Source organism: Taudactylus pleione, unplaced genomic scaffold (assembly GCF_031769625.1).
Source record: "Taudactylus pleione unplaced genomic scaffold, aTauple2 ptg000015l, whole genome shotgun sequence".
NCBI lineage: Eukaryota > Metazoa > Chordata > Amphibia > Anura > Myobatrachidae > Taudactylus > Taudactylus pleione.
The window spans coordinates 8,766,979-8,788,815 of NW_028284417.1; the positions used below are offsets into that span (position 1 = coordinate 8,766,979).

The window sequence follows — 21,837 nt, forward strand, 5'->3', positions numbered from 1 at the left end:
CATTTTTAAAAGTGGTCCCATCAAATTTGGGGTACATGAAAATGGGTACTAGCATATTTTTAAGTCCCTAAAGTTATTTTTTAAAAACTCTGCAAAAATGCACACACATACAGATAGCTGTGTTCCGTGGATCGTGTAAGTCGTTTTTCTTGTTTTAAAACACCCATGGATTACTACGGAGACCAGCGCTGGATGTAGGTGAGTATGAGATCTTTCTTGCAGAGCCCTGTTTTTGGGAAATCCTACTGGAGAAGAGGACAGAACATCTGGTATAGGTAAGTATGTGTGAATGGGTAGGTGTGTGTAATAAACTTATACTGGACACGGTGTGTGTGTTTTGTCTTTTTTAAACTATTTATTTTACAGTGAAATTACAGGTGCCGCATGTCTGCTGGCACTTATAGTTCCACAAGTGCAAAATGGCAGGCATGCTGGCACTTGTAGTTCCACTGTAAAGTACAATAGTGTGACATTATTTGGCCCCCCTATTACCCCCATACCCACCGCTCCAGGGGTATGGGGATGAGCCCCAGGCTTCAGCGTAAGCCTGTGGTGCTCGGGAGAGGGGGGACCCTTTTTGGGGGGTCCCCGACTCTCCCAAGATCACCGGCTTGCGCTGACCGACTTCGGGTGTAACAATTTTGTACCTGGAGCCCCGGTGATTGGGTCTTCGAGCTGTGGCATTACACCCCGGTCGGTTGGGTCTGGTGCTGGTCTTAAATATAGGAGGTACCCCACGTCTTTTTTGGCCCCTATATTTAAAACCAGCACTAGTCCCTGCAGCCTGGTGTTGGTTTCTAAAATACGGTGGAACCCTACACATTTTGTTCCCCGTATTTTTAGAAACCACCACTGGCTGGCAAGCCTGGGGATGGTTTAGCTTTGGGGGGGGGGGACCTTATGTCATTTTTTTGTAAATTTTTGCTACTTTTTTTTACAGGTTCAACAAAAACGGGAATTTTTGGGAAATATTCTAGGGACCCCCCTAAAGATGTGTAGACATGTGGGATCACTATGGGTACCCCCATTTTTAACTACTGAAGGAAGTCGGGGTTTCTAATAGCTGCAGCAAGTGCATAAATGCGACTTTGAAGAAAGTGATGCAGAAGAGCATTTAGAATTTTTTTGGGGAAAAATAACTGTGCCCAGCAAATTTGGGGTACTTGAAAATGGGGGTCAGCATATTTTGAAGTTGCTAAAGTGACTTGAAAAAATTGTGAAAAACCCACCTGTCGCAAGCAGCTGCAATGAAAAAAACACCTGGGGCATACTTGGGGACCCCCCCAGAGTCAAGTTCGCTATTTTTTAACTTTGTCCCCCAACATTTTTTTTTTTTGGCCCCCAAATTCAAAGTGTTTTTTTTGGGGTGTCCCGATTTTTTTTTTATTTTTTACACAGATTGTTTCAAGGGGTCATTCTGAAGGGTGCAGGCTATTTTTTTTTTTTTTTAAGCCTGCACCCCTAAACCCCAATTCTGCACTTTTTTTTGCCACCTATTCAGTGGTGAAAAGTTATCCCCGTTTTTTTTCAAAGACTTTCCGAATCTGCAAGAAGTCTTTGAAATTGAATACGGTTTAAAACCAAAAACCTCCGAAAATGACATCATCGGTGCGAAAACATCGCAAAAACTGAGTTTTCGCTCCATATTGCTGGACTCCATATTGCTGGACTTTTCGCTCCACATCGGAGATTTTCCTGGGATAAAGTATCGGGCGCGCGCCCGCTTTATCCCCGTATTCAATATGAAACCTACGAAAACGGGAAGGTGCAAAGTGGGATCTGCGTAATTTTTTTCTTGAATAAATTGTAGGACCCCCCTAAAGTTGTAAAAACATGGGGGATCACTATGGGTACCCCTGTTTTAGCCTGCAAATGAAAGTCGGGGATTTAAATAGCCGCAGCAGGTGTTTTTTCCCGACATTGAAGAAGTGTTGCAGAAAGGCACTTAGGTTAATTTTTTTTGTTTTTTTAAGTGGTCCCATCAAATTTGGGGTACATGAAAGTGGGTACTAGCATATTTTTATGTCCCTAAAGTAAGTTTTAAAAAATTCTGCAACTATGCACCTGCCGCTAATAGCCTATTCTAGAATACTCCTGCCGCATACTTGCAGAATAGCCCTGAACCTATTTCCCTATTTCCCAACACTTTTTTCCCTTTTTTTTTCACCCCAATTTTTTTATTTTTTGGGGTGTCCCTATTTTTTTTTAAAACTTTTTTTTTGACACAAAAGTACTTAAGAACACCCCAAAAAATTACTTTGAGAAAGGGGGTGGAAAATAAAAATGTTGGGATACAAAGTTAAAAACTAGCGAACTTGACTCTGGGTGGGTCCCCAAGTATGCCCCAAGTGTTTTTTTGATTGCAGGTGTTTGCGGCAGGTGGATTTTTCACGATTTTTTCAAATTCACTTTAGCAACTTTTAAATATACTGACCCTCATTTTCAAGTACCCCAAATTTGATGGGATAAGTTATTTTCTGGAAAAAATACTCCAGAATACTATTCTGCATCACATATAGAAAACCGCTATTTAGCAGCTATTGTGCCCGTTTAAAAACATCAAACACCTTCAGCAAGCCAAATCGGGGGGTACCATAGGGAACCCCCATGTCAGAGCATCTTTTGGGGGGTGTCAGGCTGATTTCCCCAAAACTGACAGTACTTTCCGCCTGTAAGTTTCGCCGGGTCCCGTTTTTGTGTACTTTCAAATTGAATACGGGGTAAAGCGGGCGCGCGCAATACTTTTCCACCTACAAAAAAGGTGAAGTAGGCGGAAAGTCCAGGCCGCGAAAAAGTATCGTGGCTCTGCTCAAATTGAATACGGAGTCTGAACAGTTTACTATTTACTGTGCATCCATGCTTCCCTTTTAAATGTTAAACATTTTATGTAACTGTTTTGTATAGCGATCTTGATACTATACCTGGTTTGAATGTTGACATTTATTTGCTCACCCTTCTGTGTAAATGCCCCAGCCAATGTCCTTGGTGGTATTAGAAATGTCCCTGCCTGGTATAAACTACACCTAGTTCATACCTCCCAACATGACCCTCTCCAGGAGGGACACAATGCTCTGGTCCTGGACTTCCCTGGTAAGAGGTGGAGCTGCAGCACAGTTCAAAAGACAAATAGGGGACTCACACCAACTGTCATTTCACACGCTGCCAAACATCACTGGCCGGGGCTCACTGGCAGTTGGTGTGTACTGTAGCCCCAGCTCTGGAGCCGCCACCAATCATAAATTACCAGGGATGTCCAGGACCAGAGCATTGTGTCCCTCCTGGAGGTATGCAGCCAGGAAGCCGGCGGACGTAATACCGACGGCTGGCTTCCCAACTGCTTTATCCCAGCCAGGGTTAAATGACAGGCGTCTAAATCTACAGACGCCGGGAGACCGGCGCCCGGCATCCCGATCGAAGGGATGCTGGGCGCCGCTGTGGACAGCCGCGGGGGGGAGAGGGTTAGGTTTAGGGCTCCCGCGGGGGACTTAGGCTTAGGCACCCCCCCAGGAGGTTAGGGTTAGGCTAGGGAAAGGGAGGGTTAGGGTTAGGCACCCCCCCCCGGGAGACTTAGCTTTAGGCGGCGGGGAAGGGGGGTTAGGTTTAGGCACTGGGGCGAAGGTTAGGGTTAGGCACCCCTAAGGAGGGTTAGGGGGGAGAGGTTAGGTTAGTTAATACTTACCTTTAAGACGATCGGGATTTTCAGCCATGTCGGCCAACCGCTGTCGGGATTTTAAACGCTGGACATGTGTCCGGTGGTAATTCCTACCGATTCCCTCCTGGAGAGGGTCATGTTGGGAGGTATGCCTAGTTTTGTGCACCAGCTGTTACTAATGTTCATATTGCTTTCATTAAAAGTACTGCCATAGTCATTACTCTCTGTTGCTGGCATAGCATGCTGCATGTTGGTCATTGTAGTTCAGAAATAAAAGTGGTGTTAAATTTTACCTAAACCAGATGTAGGGAGGTGGATGGTGTGTGCCATGCTTCTACATATGTTTGTGACTTTAAAACCAAAGCACAATGGAAACTGGTTTGTATGAATAAATGGCCAGTTAATATATTCCTTAGATGGGTAAATGCCATTAATTTTATATCCTCAAGATTTCACGGTACATCTATAACCTGTATTATACAGTGTGTATAGTATGTGTGTGTATGTATATTGTATGTGTGTGGATACACATACAATATGCAAGAAAAAAGTGAACCTTTGGATTTCCTGGATTTCTCCATAAATTGGTAAAAAAAATAAAAGGTGATCTGATCATTATATAAAGGACCCCATACCTCTACGTTTAATTTGGGCAATTTAGCATTTTGCAGGTGATTGTCCCAAAAATTCGGCAATGTATGGGGTTCACCGATTGTAGATCACAAAGTGATCTGAATTGCTAAATTAGGTTGTGCAACATTTCAATGATCAATCGGGGCTGTAGATTTCTAGTGTATGGTAACGGTCAGCCGATTTGCTGACTGTTACTAGTTTTTAAAAGTCAAAGGAGAAAAAATAGTACATACCCCTTTTTTCTCTTATTTCTGAAAATACCTTAGCAACTTGTAGACGGTTTCATTATATTTGCCGACTCTTCCTGAAAGTCAGCGATCTCTCTGAGGCTAGGCGTGCGCAACACAGTGATGATGCCATCACTCTGAGCCCACCATGGAGGGAAGAATGAGGAGGATGAGTGCTGTAAGAAAATGGTCATCGCTCTCCAGCATACCAATGGCTGCATGATGTGATGAATGTGATGAATTACAGGGGATGTGTAATGAATTTCATGAACCTGATAAAAGGAAGAGAGGGAATTAGAGTGCGTAATTTCAGTTGCTAGAACATATAGTGCATAATTTTTAATGCATATTTTTAATGCACAATCATCACACCTGGCATGTTTTAGCGGGGCACCGCCAAAAGGGTAGGGTGCATTCTGTCCTTTTGAAATCGGGCAGGACGCGGCACCCCGCTAAAACAATTTGCGGGGGTGCTACATACTGTACATACATACATACATACATACATACATTTTCAGAGCAGTGTTTATAGGTGTTTTTTTTTTTTTTTTACAAAAGTCCGGGAAGTATGGGTAGCACTTTCAGTGAATATTGTTATCATTTGGCTTATAGCAGTTGGTTCGTAACCATTACAATATCTGTCTTGAACTCTAATTTTTGGTAATTGTGGTAAGAGGATGACAGTGGATTGTTTTTATTGACCTGTGTTTGGAGTCCCTTTTCAATATTGGTGACAAGCTCAAGTGACACCAGAACAGATCCACGTGCTCTGCCCGAACGGTCTATCTCGTCCAACATGTCCAAATGGGCATAAGTCTAGATATCAAGAGAATGATTACAGCAAACAGAACTAATGATCATGGTGAATGCTTTGAAAACCAGAAGTAGGCTAATTTTTTTTGTTCTCTCTTATTTAGTAAAGCGTGAGACCAGTGGGAGAGCACCATGGAGGATGGAAAGCCAGTCTGGGCGCCACACCCAACTGATGGCTTTCAGTTGGGTAACATTGTGGATATAGGACCAGATTCTTTAACAATTGAACCATTACATCAAAAGGGAAAGGTATGTTTAATTAACTGTATAATCCACGGCTGGTTTTAATTGCCAATTTAATTCTCTACGCATGTAGAGCTGTAGGTCCTATACACATACATGCTGACTTTTTACGATCCCACCATAATACCATTATTTCGCATGTCTGAAATAAGTAAATTGCATGTTTAAATGGAAGCATTTGGGATTATTATTTTCATATTAATGTAATATATGACCATAATTACTTCTCAAAAGTTTCTTTAATTCAGGACAAGAGGCAGTAGACATATTACACCACTAATGGCGGCCTTTAATATACAGATGTGTCCACATACACCTATCCTTAAATTGTGCCAATAGTCCCGTTTATCGCGCCATGGACTTTAGTACTTAGCCGCGCCAAACACTAAGTTGAAGTACAGATGTGTCCTCATACATCTAGCCTCCTTATGCGTTAAATAGTCCTTCTAATCTCGCCATGCCATGGCTTGACTCGGTAGTGGCGAGCGTCTTTCTTGCGACTTTTTACCTTCAAATGCTTTGTGATGCAAATAGCTAGCACAAGCAGCTTCTGCAGCATGCCTATATTCTCTGTGCTTCTCCGGGTGGATCTGCATGCGTAACGCACGTTAAAGTGTTACAGCTGCTGACACTGTAATGTAGCATTTCACATGCAGATACACCTGCAGACGCACACAGAACATAGGCATGCTGCATATCATTTTAATCAGCAGAAGATGCTTGTGCTACCTGTTCGCATCACTATGTGATTAAGATGCATTGAAGGTAAAAAGTTGCACAAAAGACGCTCAGTGCTACCGAGGCACACGGAGCTCCTGCATTGTGTGGCGCGACTAGTAGCACATGGATGATAGATGTATGTGGATGCATCTGTACTTAGTACAATGCTAGTGAATGAGGCAAAATTGAGGAAAAAGTAGCACAATGAAGGAAAAAGTTGTAGGAAAAAGTACACAATCCATATTAAACAGGCAAACGACAGGTCCGATATGAGTGACCTGCACGATGTATCGTTATGCTTAATATGCGACTTCATGCCAATTCTTTTGTGACAAAAAACAAATCCTAAATACATAGTACACGGTTTATGAACTAAGGGCCTGATTCCGAGATTTACACAATGCTGATATTTGTGCAGATAGTGCAATTAGCCATTGCGCATGCGAGAATGCCGCCTCTATGCACGCGCACTGATTGTTTTGCGACTACACTGACACAGTGAATTCACTCGCAAAGTGAGTGACAGGTAGTCAGCGTTTAGGGGAGGTAACGGGTGGCGGCTACGCAAAACCAATCGTGTCGGGAATCCACATTGTGTTTAACTCCATTTCATGGGCGTGCGTAAATTCGCTTTTGCAGCTTGAGTGCTCTCTGCGTGTCAGGAGAGACGCAGTGTATGAGGCAGGTCAGACATGACTTACAAGCTGCGTGGCTGCCCAATCTGCATCAATGTTAACTATGTTTATTTCTACTTCAGGGTCCATAGGGTATCCACAGGATACCTTGGGGTATAGGCGATGGTGGCAGACATCCAGGCACCACAGAGTTAAATTCTCAGCCTCCCAGGATGCACTGGGGTCCCTCTCCTATACCCCGCCCCCGAGCCTCAGGCCACTCAGTTTTCGTCGGTGCCTGGCCCGACCAGTCGCACCGTACAGAGGGGGGTCTTTTCAAGGCCCCTGAAGATTTCTTCGCAGCTGTGGCTGCACAACTAGAGTGCTCCAGCATAGGACAGTCAGTATTGACGTCCATGCTGTCACTCCTACACCCCGCCAGTACCAGAACGCCGGTACCGATCCGGGGACGCTGGTAGGTAGCTGGGGTCACAGCTAGCGGTGACCCCGGCTACCTGGACTGTGGCCGGATGCACGGGGGACAAGGTAAGCGGCGGGTTCCCACGGTGGGCACCCGCCGGTAACACAGTCCTTTTTGGTCCCCAGGCAGGGGGCTCCCTGGGGACCGGCTGTGCGTGGGGCCAGGTACTGATCCTGCGCCTTCCACTAGACCGAATCAATATCTCAAAAGAAATGAGAAAACAGAATGTCCTTTATAGGCGCACAAATACAAATAACGCATAAAATATAACCTTTATTGGTATATATTAAAACCTTATTATGTGAAATATAGTTAAAATAATATAGATAGAAGAAATAGTGAAAAAAGATAGAATGTGAAATAAAATATCAAGACACTTGACTCACTGGGTGCTGCTATTCATATTATTACTTTGATATTAGAGAATCTATGTCTCTTTTATATAGTAGTAAATCATAGACCTTATAAGCCTTCACAGTAAATAATCGTTACTCAATATGTCTTATATTAATGTATATTCTGAAACATACCATAATATGTATTATAGTTGAATATATGTAACTTATATAGACTTAGTGATTATACCAGCTCAATTGCACTACTATGTATTCAATCAATACAATACATGGATTCCTTGTTTCAATATAAGATACATAATGGTAACCATATTTCCATGTGTTGCGGTTGAACAGTTGTGAATATTAATTATAGTTACTGCGTATTATATTCAACTCCTTCCTAGCTATGCTAATACACACTGTGTATTGGGGTCCTTTAGGTAGAACCTAAATAAGCTAATTAGAGATCTGAAATGATCGTATTAGGGTATTATATAAAATTTCTGAGGATATAAGATAACCAGTCAGAGTAAATGTTGATCATACTATATTGCTTAATGGTTAATTGATGTTCTCCGTTAGAAACTAAACTCCTGTATTACTGATATATCAGGTCTCTCAACTACTCATTACAGGTGTAGCGGTAAGATACTAATCTTTATGATTATAAGATAACAAGTAGTCACGTATCTCCTCTGAGCCTTTGACAGGTTTAGCAATTATGTAGCAACATTCAGTTATATTGTAACCTGCACCTGATCTCCAGCTAATTACACAATACGAGATACAATGGAGATGGCTGGTAATTAACATAAAGCGTAGTATAATCACATGTGATCCTATTTTTAAAGGAGTAATATTAGAGAATGCCTGGAATTAATCATCAGACAACGTGCAGTCTCAGATTGTTCACAACATATATATTAAATATACTCAAATCCGATATGATAGTGTTAGGTTCAATTAAAATTATTTGACAGTTTATGATTGTACATAGTTCACATACACTTAATGGATTTCACCAAGTATATGGTGATGTTCATATATACAGAGCAACGAATCTCCAGCTGGTCATTCAATGTTTAATACATGGAGTTGCCCATTAGTGATCATAGAACAGTGTGTAATATTGACAGAGCATTAAACACATAGCACGAGGAAGTGCCAACAGTAACTATATATCAATGTCCGTTTATAAATAAACCACAACACATTCGGTGGATATGAAATTCAGGCTACGGTCATTTGAACTACTAATAGTTCATATTAATTGCAGCGCAGCATCAGCGGTCAGCGCCTAAAAACGCCAACGTACGTTTCACAAAAGGCTTTATCAAGGCAAACCCGAGTGTGCTGTTTGCCCGGGTTAAGTAGATTCCAGCATCCAATTAGATCCAATCTCAAGATCACCTGTCTCCAACTTCCAATAGGAACATCCCCATAATATAGAGTCTGGACACAATCACTCCGGACTTAAGCTGTCCCTCGTAACAAATTCTGTCAATTATCCAGAATATATGTGCGCATAAATTCTATACACTCCTTCTCAATGAATCATCATCTGCTTCAATTCACTGATGTTAACCGGGTATATATTCTACATCATAATAGTGCTAAATATGCTCCCGATTATCCCAGTATATTCATTCTAAATTCATCAAATCCCATATATATAAAAATGTATATAAATCAATTACAATACATATATAAAACTATAATGTGCTGTGTATGTATAATAATTAAATCATGGTTTTATGAATCAAATAAATATAAATTAGTGTAATATTAATTGATCATATATATAAAAAATATATTTAATCAAAATACAAATAGTAAATATAAAATTAATAAAGTGTTATGATAACGTGATCCAAAATTTTAATATAAGGTGATAACATCATAAATCTAATATAATGATGTTACCATACAGTGCCATAAGTGAAAACATAAAAATTAATAAATAGATATTATTATATAGTGTCCAAATATGATTAAGTGAACAAACAAATTATGTGAAATACAATAAATTAAATTAAATTAACTAAAATAAAATAAATAAAAAGTGAAAATATCTCTAAAACTACCTAATCTCTATATATCACACCTTAAAACTTACAAAAAACAAAATTACAATGACATACAATAATATTAATAGATCATGATACTCTGATCTTAACTAAATCCCCTCAAACCCTGAATATCATTCTCTATCATAAGAATGCTTGTTACATTGTGTTCTCAATGTGGTTATTGATTTCTTCTGAGTATCATACTCTTCTGACACTCCTAGATATTATTAGAGCATCTCATTATTGATGAAGAAAAAAGAAGAAAAAGGGAGTGAGAGGAAAGGGTAAATAGAGAATATTCTTTAATTCATATAGGTTATGATTAAAAAAATAATATATATGGAATAGATGTAAATAAATATTCATAATATCGATCCAGTTGTAGATAGTGTTCCAGTCCAGTGATAAATGCCCAATGAAATTCATGAAAATTATAAAAAAGGTGAATAGCTATTATATTCATTCAAACCCTTTGGAGACATGCAGTCCATTAGGAATATCATCCTAGTTTCTGCCTTTAACAGTTCCTTGTCCACATCCCCACCTCTAATTCCTGTCTGTATATGTTGCATCCCAAAAGCCTTTAATCCCAAGGGATTACTACCATGATGCCGTAGAAAGTGATTCGCCACAGGTGTAAGTGTTTTAAATTTAGCTACATCTTTACTGGCATTACGAATACTGTTCACATGTTCCAGTATTCTTACCTTCATTGGTCTAATCGTCTTCCCCACATAAACTTTCCCACATGGGCATTCAAGTTGGTATATGATGCCCATCGTGGTACAACAGATATATTTGGTTATTATCTGTTTTTGGCCAAATTTGTCAAAGAAATGCAGTTTTGGGACCATGTATTTACATGCTTTACAGCGTCCGCAACTAAATGATCCTTTCTTGTTTAGTGTAATATTTTTCTTTACTGGTTTTAAATGGCTCTGGACTAAAATGTCTCTAAGATTCCGAGCTCTTCTCCAGCTCGTCTGTACCTTTTCAGGGAGAATTGATCTTAGGTCTATATCCGTCTGCAGGATACCCCAATGTTTTTGTAAGATGTCATTAATCTGTCGCCAATTAGAATTAAATGTACCAATAAATCTCACAGATTCTTCTTTTCTGAGTTTCGTCTTTGAGATTAATAGTGTATCTCTAGGATATGACTTAACATCATGTACAGCAGATTTGATCATATTCCTGCTATATCCTCTCCTCTTTAGTCTCTCACATACTTGTAATTCCCGTGTATGGTATGTGTGTATGTCCGTACAGTTCCTTTTAGTACGTAGGAGTTCTCCCTTGGGGATTCCTTTAATGGTGGCAGGTAAATGTGAGCTAGTGGAGTGTAGGATACTGTTAGTGGCAGTTGATTTACGGAAAGCATCTGTGCTAATCCGTCCATCATCTTCTATCCTAATAGTCAAATCCAAAAAGTTGACTTCCTTCTTACTTATTTCACCAGTTAATTTCAAATTAAAATTGTTGCTGTTCAAGATGACTATAAAGTCATCCAACATTTGTTGTTCTCCTTCCCAGAGAATGAAAATATCGTCGATATATCGAAGATATAGTAAGACATGTTTGGTATACTGTTCAAGATCTTCATTAAATACGAATTCACGTTCCCACCAGCCCATATATAGGTTGGCATAGGTGGGGGCACAGGCGGTACCCATCGCCGTGCCCCTCACCTGAAGATAGAACCACCAGGGACAGTGGACCGCAGCATGTGCGGTACAGCGTGGCGTCCCAGGGGTTAATAGCAGGCCAGGGGAGAACGCCTTCCCTGTCTCACAGCCGACGTCTCCCCCGCTGCACAGTGCCATTCCACAGCGGTCTGAGCGGGCTGTGTCTGCGCTCCTGCCCCGGGCCCGCCTCCTCTCTGCTCCTCGGTGGCCATTTTCTCACTACATGTGCTGGGAATGACAAACGCTGCTGGAAGCTGTTACAGGTGCCATGGCGGTCCAGGTCCCCCGCATACCTCTCCTTCAATTAAGGTCAGTGTATGCAGCACTGTTTCCTACCAGGCTCTGGTCTGTGTAGTTGATCGCAGTGCTTGTAATGCAGGATGTTATCTGTGCATTGTATGTGACTTAAATGCTAGCGCTGTTTGCCTGTACTTTCATTTCTACAGTCCCATCGGGGTCTGGGGCTTAGTTTTTCGGCCCTGTGAGGCCAGGGTAAGTCTAAAATATAGCTTTCCAAGACAGTCAGTAGCCAGGAAATCTGCTCAACCATAAGAACAGGCTTGGAGTACAAGACGTCCTACTCCCAAGTTGGACTATAAGCCTTCAGCCTCACGGGACGGGCCTCCTCTCGGGGGACCCCACAGTTGGAGGCCGGCTTCTCCAGTTCGCCCAGTGCTGGTGTCTGACCACCACGGACACTGGGGTAATGGAAGTATTTTCTTGAAGGTATGTCCTCTCCTCCCGGTAAAAGCCTCCCAGACGGTTTTTAGTTACAGGTCTTCTGTCAATTCAAGACAAGGCCCTGTAATTTTTGAGGGTGTTACACTCTATGCTCCAGGCAGGAGTTATAGTACCTATTTCGTTGCCCAAAGGGGAACGAGGTATTACTCCATCCTCTTTCTGGTACAGAAACTCAATGGGTCTTACCTGGACATCCTCAACCTCGAATCCTTCAACAAATTCTTAAGGGTTCCTCGGTTCAGGAGGGGGACCCTGCATTCCATCATTCAATGGAGCCTGGGAATTTTGTGGTGTCGTTGGATATATTCAGGGTGACTACCTGAATGTCCCTCTTTTCTTAGCACACCAGTGTTTTTCCTCAGGTTTGCAGTGGTCGATAAGCATTTCCAGTTTTACCAGGGTGATGGCAGTTATGGCAGCCCACCTGCGGATGCAGAGGGTTCGCTTGTTACCCAATCCGGGAGACCTCCTGTTGTTACCAGGGTCTCCAGAGATACTTCAGTGCCATCTGCAACGGACAATATCTGTGTTGCTACGTTAGGGCTGACTGATACACTGGAAATGGTCCTCTCTGATTCTTCACAGAGGATGCTCCATATCCCAACATCTGAGGATCTTTGTGATTGAGGAAAAGATCTCTGCATTACAGGCAAAGGTACGCAGTTGCCTGCAGAGTCGCCGAGTGTCTATTCACTTGGCAATGTGGTTCCTGGGTTCCAGGGTGTCGCTGTTCGACATGGTGGAGAGTACCCAGTTTCACTCTGAACCTCTAGAAAAATTGATCCTCTCCGGTTGGGATGGGTTGCCCCATAGGATAAAGTCAATAGTGCTTTTCCCGGCGGTTTGTCTCTCTCTGGCCTGGTGGCTGCGGAAATCTCACCTAAACAAGGGGCACCCCCTTTGGGATTGTGGACAGGGTCCTTCTGACGACGGACGCCAGTATCCGTGGCTGGGAAGCAGTGACGGGTCTACACTTGTTCCAGGGCAGGTGGACACCAGTAGTCTTTGCGCTTCCCATAAACATCTGAGAACTCTGAGCAGGTTCTCCAGCATGCAGGACAGGTCCTCCACGGAAATACCGTGCAGGTACAGTCTGACAACGCCATCATGATGGCTTATGTAAACCACCTAGGAGGTTCCCGAAGTCGGGCAACACTAACAGTGGTGTCCCGAATTCTGGCTTGGGTGGAAGGCTATATCTCTGCCGTCATCGGCAGTGTTCATTCAGGAATCCTCAGATGGAAAGCAGGCTTTCCCAGCCGTCAGGACGTGCATTCAGGGAAATGTCCTCTTCATCAGGAGGTGTTCTCTTCTGGTGAACAAATGGAGCCTTTCAGAGATGAGACTCTTATGCTAGACGTATGTAGGTCCAGTGGACCTTCCAAGTTGTGTACCTCGTCCCTCCGTTATCCCTTCTTCCTCCAGTAATAGCAAGAAGGAGGCGCACTCCTTCTGATAGCTCGTGCGTGGGCCAGACGGCACTATTACTCAGATCTTTGGAGCCTTTCAGTTAACACTCCGAAGCTGTTGCCTCTACGCCCGGACCTGTTGTCTCAGGATCCTGGCTGATACCCACACCTGGGTTGTCTGTCCTTGACGGTGTGGCGGTGGAGACTGCCCTCTTAAGGTCTAGGGGTATTCCAGCTCTATAGTTAACAGCGGCTCTGTCCATGCTAAGAGCTCGGAAGCTTTTATCTGCAAGAATTTACCATCAGGTATGGCATACTTTCTTTCAGTTGTGTCACCTTAGAGGCTATGCTCCTCGGGTATTCCGGATATCCAGAGTGTTGGCTTCCCTACAGGTGGGCTTAGATAACGGTCTTCGCCTTGCTTACCTGAAGGTTCAGGTTTCTGCCCTGTTGGTTTCATCGAAGGATTGCTACTCTTCCTGATGTCCGCACCTTTGTGCAAGGTGTACGTTATATTCAGCATCCCTTTGTTCCACCTGTGGCTCCTTGTCTAGTTTCCACATGAATGAGGAAATTATAGTACCTGCCTTTACTTCCCCAGTCCTTTCTTAGTGAGGCCTCTTTGGATGTGGTACGGGTTCTAAGAATTTAAGTTGACCGTACCAGTCCATTTAGGAAATCAGACTCTCGGTTTTGTCCTTTCTGGTTTCCATAAAATGGGTTGGCCTGCCACTTCGCTAACTTTGGCAGGATGGATTCCCAGGTCTTCCTGTTCCATCCTCTATTAAAGCTCTTCCACTAGGTCTGTGGGTCCTTCGTGGGCAGCTCGATGTGGCGCCTCAGCGGTTCAGCTGTGATTGGCAGCCACGTGGTCATCTGTCCATATTTTTGTAAGGTATTATGCTTTTGATACCTTCGCCTCTCAGGATGCTTCCTTCGGGCGGCGGATTCTCCTTACAGCACAGGAGCGTCCCCACCCTTAAAGGATACTGCTTTGGGACATCCCCAAGGTATCCCGTGGATACTCTATGGACCCTGAAGTAGAAAATATGAGATATGGTAAGAACTTACCCTTGTTATCTCTATATCTACGAAGTCCATAGGGTTCCACAGGACTCCCGCCCTGACGCACCTGTACTGCAGATGGGCTTTGATCTGGTCACCGGTTTCTCTGTCTCCTTCTGGTGAGAATGTGATTCTTGTGTGTTTCAGACTGTCTTCTCTCACTTTTTTGCTCCTGCACCGGCCTATGGCTTGTTACGAAACTGAGTGGCCTGAGGCTCGGGGGCGGGGTATAGGAGAGGAACCCCAGTGCATCCTGGGAGGCTGAGAATTTAACTCTGTGGTGCCTGGATGTCTGCCGCCATCGCCTATACCCCAAGGTATACTGTGGAATCTTATGGACTTCGTAGAAATAGAGATAACTAGGGTAAGTTCTTACCATATCTCATATTGTTGTTGTATATCATCGGATGGATATGAGAAGGCAGTAGTGGGCGACCCTATGCCCGGCTAAGCTTTGGAACACATTAGCATAATTTTTTCGACTGTGGTAAGAGATTGCATTAGCATAAATCTCGGAATCAGGCCCCAAGATGTAAAATTCATGGAAAAATTGCGATTTTTGCTTTGAAACTTGTCGGGAGTTTAGAATTGAATTGCAAGATTGTGTGCAGATTACTTTTACCCACGAAAACACATCACCAACCTAATTTCCTAGCACATCACGATAAATTGAATCACCCCCATTGTCTTTGTTAGATGTCCATAGAGGAATCAGAGTTGCATGCAAGTCAGTTTTGTAGACTCATCTTGAGATTTTTAAAACTCTGCATGTTCCGTAGCTGAGAATATGCAACATTAAGCAACTGTAGGCGATTAAGAGAGACACTTGTATCTCCACTTATGGCTGAGTGGGTGTGGTCGGCAAATGTGTGATCGCACAAAGGCTGTGTTTCGTGTTGGCGGAACTGAAGGCTATTCAGAGGTGAACGTACGCAGAGATCCGTCTGATTTCAGACTGATCTTTTGTCCTTAGGATAGGTCTGGTGTAAATGTGTAAATATAGCGATGGTGGCTACTTTCACAAGTGTATGTATAGGGGTGGTGTCTCTGCATAGATCTGGTCAACTCTGAATATAGGCATGGTTACGCATAGACTTTTGAGAAAGATGCGGTCGACTTGCATGTAACTTTAAATCCTCTAACATTTTCTAGAAATAATCAGATTTTTTTTTTATTCTTGAGTTGTAACGGTTTGCATTTTTGTAGAATACTTTTTTGTAAACTTAAGACAAGCATTTATATAGTATGTTCATTAGTACCGTTACTGTGTCTAACTGAGCATGGATAGTTGTGAAACTACGGTTTATTTATCAATGAATTATATTACACAGTATAGTGAGGAAAATAAAATCTGTTAATTTTATCACTCGATCAGTTAGTGAGAAGAAGCAATTCATAATGTGTTATTTTATCGGGATGCGGTCATAATCCCAACCACAGGGATTCCGGCGCTCAGAATGCTGGCGCCGGAGTCCCAACACCTGTCAGAATCCTGGCTGCTGCATCACGACCGCCGGCATCCCCAAGGGAAGTAGCTGGGTTGGGGGGGGGTTAGGGATTTGGGTTAGGCACTAGGGGGAGGGTTAGGGTTAGGCACTAAGTGGGGAGGGTTAGGGTGCGGTAGGGGGAGGTTAGGTTTAGGCACTGGGGAGGGTTAGGATACCGACTGATGGCTGTCTGTATTCTAACCCTGTCAGAATGCCAATGTCGGGATTCTGGCCGCCGGGATCCCGAGCGCCGGCATCCCGTACCCAACCCATTTTATCCTGCTTCTTTTATTCTTAGTTCTTATTAATGGTGTACAAGTGCAAATATTACTCTTCTGTAAATTAGACATGTAAACAAAAATAATTTACAATATATGCGTATGTAATTACCCTGGTATACACTTACATAATGTACATTTGTTTTGATGCACAGGTATTTTTGGCAGCTATAAATCAGGTGTTTCCCGCTGAAGAAGACACTACGAAACAAGTGGAAGACAACTGTGAGTATTCTTACAGTGTCCAATGATTGTGGGGATTGTTAGTAACACATGAGACAATGAGAGATGTTTCATCAAAGGAAATAATGTTTTCTAAGTTTTCCTTTGCCTCTCAGAGATATGTAGCATTTATTTTTTCCTGACAATGTTAACCTATTATTTTTAAAATACTGCTAATCCTAAAACACAAGTATATATGTGTGTGTATGTATGTATGTATATATATATATATATATATATATATATATATATATCATTAAATGGATTTGATACGGAGCGCCTGAAAGTGCTAAGTGCCTTGTGCAAATAAATAATTATTTAATTGAGTAAGTGAGGGTATATTCCATCCACTCACAATGCAAGCTGCAGTGTGTATGTGCAATAATCAGTGCAAATTTCATAAAAAACATATATTAAAAATAAGAATTAATACTAATAGCAATATAAAGTATTCTGGTGCATTTAAAGTGTCATTGGTCCATGGGTGCATATATAAAAATCACAATGATGTGCTGATTTTACTAATAAAGGGCATACAATTTATTTCAAGATTACAACAGTAACTGTGCAATAAAGGGTTGCACAGAAAGCATGAACTTGGTCAACATCAAATAAGAAAAATATAAGAAAATATATAAAAATGGAAATAAAAAAAAAATATGGAGCTTACCGTATATACTCGAGTATAAGTCGACCCGAATATATGCCGAGGTACCTAATTTTACCACAAAAAACTGGGAAAACTTATTGACTCGAGTATAAGCCTAGGGTGGGAAATGCAGCAGCTACTGGTAGTAATCCCCCCTCTGGTACTTTCCCCAGTAGTAATCCCCCCCTGGTAGTGCCCCCAGTAGTAATCCCCCCCTGGTAGTGCCCCCAGTAGTAATATCCCCCCCTGGTAGTGCCCCCAGTAGTAATATCCCCCCCTGGTAGTGCCCCCAGTAGTAATACCCCCCCTGGAAGTGCCCCCAGTAGCAATATCCCCCCCTTGTAGTGCCCCCAGTATTAATCCCTCCCCTGGTAGTGCCCCCAGTAGCAACATCCCCCCTGGTAGTGCCCCCAATATTAATCCCCCCCCTGGTAGTGCCCCCAGTAGCAATATCCCCCCCTGGTAGTGCCCCCAGTATTAACCCCCCCTGGTAGTGCCCCCAGTAGCAACATCCCCCCTGGTAGTGCCCCCAGCATTCCCCCCCTCCCTGGTAGTGCCCCCAGTAGCAACTCCCACGCCCCCCCCTCCCCCCTGGTAGTTCCCCCATTATTAATCCCCCCCCTCTGGTAGTGCCCCCAGTAGCGATATCCCCCCCCTGGTAGTTCCCCCTGGTAGTAGCCCCCCCAGTAGAAAGAAATGTAAAAAAAAAAAAACACTTACCTGTAACCCCGCTCCTGGTCCCGACGCTGCTACAGGCTCCTCCGCCGCTTTGCATAATGGGAGAGACGTCGTCATGACGACGTCTCTCCCATTACCCACTGCGGGAGCCGGAAGATGGCTCCCGCAGTGGGAGCAGCAGTAGCCGCTGAGAGTCTGACAGACTCTCAGCGGCTGCTGATTACACCAAACACATAGCTGCCGGCTCCGGCGGCTGTGTGTTTAGCTGTGTGTAGTGCTGACCGAACTCCGTCCGGTCAGCGCTACACACGCGGTGCAGGCTGTGTCACAGTGACACAGCGCACCGCGGCCCGCATGGTACGCTACTCAGCAGCGTACCATGCGGGCATGACTCGAGTATAAGCCGAGAGGGTGCTTTTTCAGCACAAAAAATGTGCTGAAAAACTCGGCTTATACTCGAGTATATACGGTATCTTAATTTTAGGAAGGTCCTGGAAGGCTGGATTGCACTGTGCCAATGCGTTTCGTCTATTCTCTAGACTTCAAGGGGATGGTTTGTTTTTTAGTTTTATTTATATTTTTTTTATATTTTACTTACTTGATGTTGTCCAAGTTCATGACCTTTATTGCACAGTTACTGTTGTAATCTTGAAATAAATTGTATACCCTTTTTTAGTAAAATCAACACATCTTTGTGATTTTTTATATATGCACCAATGAAACTTGAAATTCACCCGAACACTTTATATTGCTATTAGTACTAATTCTTCTTTTTAATGTTTTTTATTAAATTTGCACTGGTTATTGCTCATATACACTGCAGCTTGCATTGTGAGAGATGTTGGAATATACCCTCAATTACTCAATTAATTATTTATTTGCACAAGGCACTTAGCACTTTCAGGCGCTCCATATCAAATCCATTTAATGATAACATTTCTAGGTGTCAGAATCTATTTGACACCATTTTTCTGATAGAGCTGATACCCTTTTGAAATAAGGGGAGTGCATCAAGGTTATTATTGATTAATCTCTGTTCAAAAGTGCCTTTTTTACCTATCTCCTATATATCCTGTTGTGGTTTTTAATTGGCGCCAAATTTTCATCTATTTATTTTTATATATAAACTGCACACACTGTTGACTGTATGCACACACTGTTGACTCTGCTCCCGATTCAGAGCCGGATGCTCTAACAGAGCGCTCGCTCTGAATCAGGGCCGTCCTTCTTGATTTTTAGAGCGGCCTCCTGACCGCTTGTATAGCTGTGGGTGACCACCCACAGCTATAGCGAGCGGCCAGGAAGATGGTCAAGACCATCGCAACCATCGGGCTTGCGACGAGACCCTTGTGGTAGGGTCTCGTCTGCCGCAAGCCCTGGAGTGCTTTCGGTTCAAACAGAGCCGAAAGCACTCCCACTGTGATGTCAGTGGGGCCGGCCCCAGACGGTAGGCGTTCCCATGGGAACGCCTCCGTCTGGGCAGCCACGCCCCCGGCCCGCCCACTAAAGGGGGCGTGCTGTCACTCAACATCGACTGCACGCCCCCTTTGGTACGAGACCCGGAGCGACGGTTTGCCGGTCGCTATCCGGGTCTCGCGCATGCGCACGACGGTGCCGGCTCCGTCGTGCGCATGCGTACTGGGCCACCATCGACCTGCTTGCGAGCGGGTCTGAATCAGGCTCTCTGTATGTCATCATGTTTCCCCTGTGTTTATGTGGGTTTCCTGTAGATGTTCCGATTTCCTCCCACACTCCGAAGATGTACTGGTAGGCTATGTGGCTCCTGACAAAATTAACCATAGTGGGAATGTGTCCATATAGTAGAAGAATATAGTGTGTGAGCTCCACTGAGACACTGGCGAAAAGCAGCACTGTTGGAGTCAGTTTGATTAGATAAATGTTTTGTGCCTAGCATAAAAGTTTCCATTCCTTACCTTGAATTTAAAATACTTTTATGTATTCCAACTTGCATTTAGATTTACTGGTCAATTTTCTATTTTGTTACCATAATGAAATTCACTTTTGGTAATCTAAAGTATTTCATAATTGTGAAAGGTCTGTCCCATCTTCGACATGCATGTGCAGTGGGAACTGGGGCGCAACAGCTCGAACTGCTAGGGAGAGACAGGACAGACCTAGCCAGAGAGGAGGAATTGTCGGGCTGTCTGTATTGGAGAGAGAGCGTGAGTGTGTGTTGGTATGGGGGGCGGGGTAGAGAGGGGAGGGTCAATACAGATTGTAAGGTGGGGCAGGGCTTTGGACTGATGACATAAGCTAGTGAAATAGTAAAATTTTTATTTAATTAGAACTATTCTTTATTCTCTCAATTAAACCCAAGGTTGTCACTGAACTTCCAGTTTCTAGTATGAGTTAAACACAAGAGGGCTTGGATGCTATAGTGAAGCGACACATACTTCTATATATGTATGTATATAATATATATGTATACACACACATATACAGGATGGCCACAATTAAACTTCCTCTATTCAAAGCCATCTGCAGCTTCATGTAAAAAATCAGAATGTCATCAAATTTGATGTTTTCACACTGTTTTAACATTGAACCTAAGCATATTCCCCCTATTGGTGACTTTTTGCACAAACATTTTTTCACAGTATCCAACTTTCCATGGTCTAATTAAATTTGGTGACTTTCTGATTGTTAGATCAAGTTACAGATGGCTCTGAATAGGGGAAGTTTAATTATGTATTAAACGGCCTAATATTGTGTAGGTTCTCCTTGTGCCGCCAAAACAGCTCTGCCATTGTGACATGGACTCAACAAGATTTCTGAAGGTACCCTGTGGTATCTGGCACCAAGATGCTAGAAGCAGATCCTTTAAGTCCTGTAAGTTACAAGGTGTGGCCTCCATGGCTTGGACTTCTTTTTCCAGTACATCCCACAGATGCTTGATTGGATTGAGATTTGGGGAATTTGGAGGCAAAGTCAACCCATCGAACTTTTTGTTATATTCTTCATGCCATTCCTAAACAATATTTGCAGTGTGGCAGGCGCATTACCCTGTTGAAAGAGGCTACTGCCATCAGGGATTACCATTGCCATAAAGGGGTGTACTTGGTGTACAACAATGTTTTAGGTAGGAACAGTTCCTAGATGCTGCACTGGTTGTCATCACACATAGAGACGGCACTGGATGTTCCTGTATGTTAAGCTATGTTAGACATAATGTGTATATGTTGCATGAACCTTTATCAGTAGACCATGCATTGGCATCACATGGTTAATTAGTATTTTTGGGGGGATTAGATTGTAAAATAAATTACTGCTATATTAAATAAAATTATGTGGACCTTGCAGGAAGGTTATATTTTCATGTGATTGACAGTAATGACAGAAATATTTATTAAATGGCTATAAGCAGCCTAAGATAATAGGTAACGTTCCTACAGTTTGAAAGATTTAAAATCAGTAATGGTTCCTGACATTTCATTCAGTTCATAGAAGTTGCTAAGAATCTGCAACTTTCTGTGGACAGTTAAACATCAGATCTCAGACATCAGCTGTCTGGAAGAGTGAGATGTCCGCCTCAGGACTTGTAAATAGTAATAGTCTTTTCACTAATACTACCTACCAATAAGGGCTGTTGTAAAAAGACCAATTATGTGAGTCAGACTGAAGAGAAAAGACGAATGACAGCAATTTCAGTTCACTCCCTACAGCTCTATACGAAGCAGACGCATTGTGTCTTGCTGGTCTGTGGTAACTGTGTCGCATGTCTTACTGATGTGATTACCATTACATACCCGCTGGATTTTAGGAAGCATTTCCAACACTAATAAAACGCATGTAAAATGAGCTTGCGTTTACTA

The 21,837-nt window shown here is 42.9% G+C and overlaps 1 protein-coding gene across 4 annotated transcripts in view; it reads left to right on the plus strand.

Annotated features, from left to right (window-relative positions):
• Nucleotides 1-21,837, plus strand: part of MYO6 (myosin VI) — a 305,891-nt gene that overhangs the window by 91,093 nt on the left and 192,961 nt on the right. For all 4 annotated transcript variants that reach the window (XM_088471590.1, XM_088471596.1, XM_088471603.1 and 1 more), the window contains exons 2-3: nt 5,430-5,574; nt 16,611-16,680. In XM_088471590.1, the coding sequence (XP_088327716.1) occupies nt 5,458-5,574; nt 16,611-16,680 (187 nt within the window). In that variant the 5' untranslated portion in view covers nt 5,430-5,457. The remainder of the gene's footprint in view (nt 1-5,429; nt 5,575-16,610; nt 16,681-21,837) is intronic.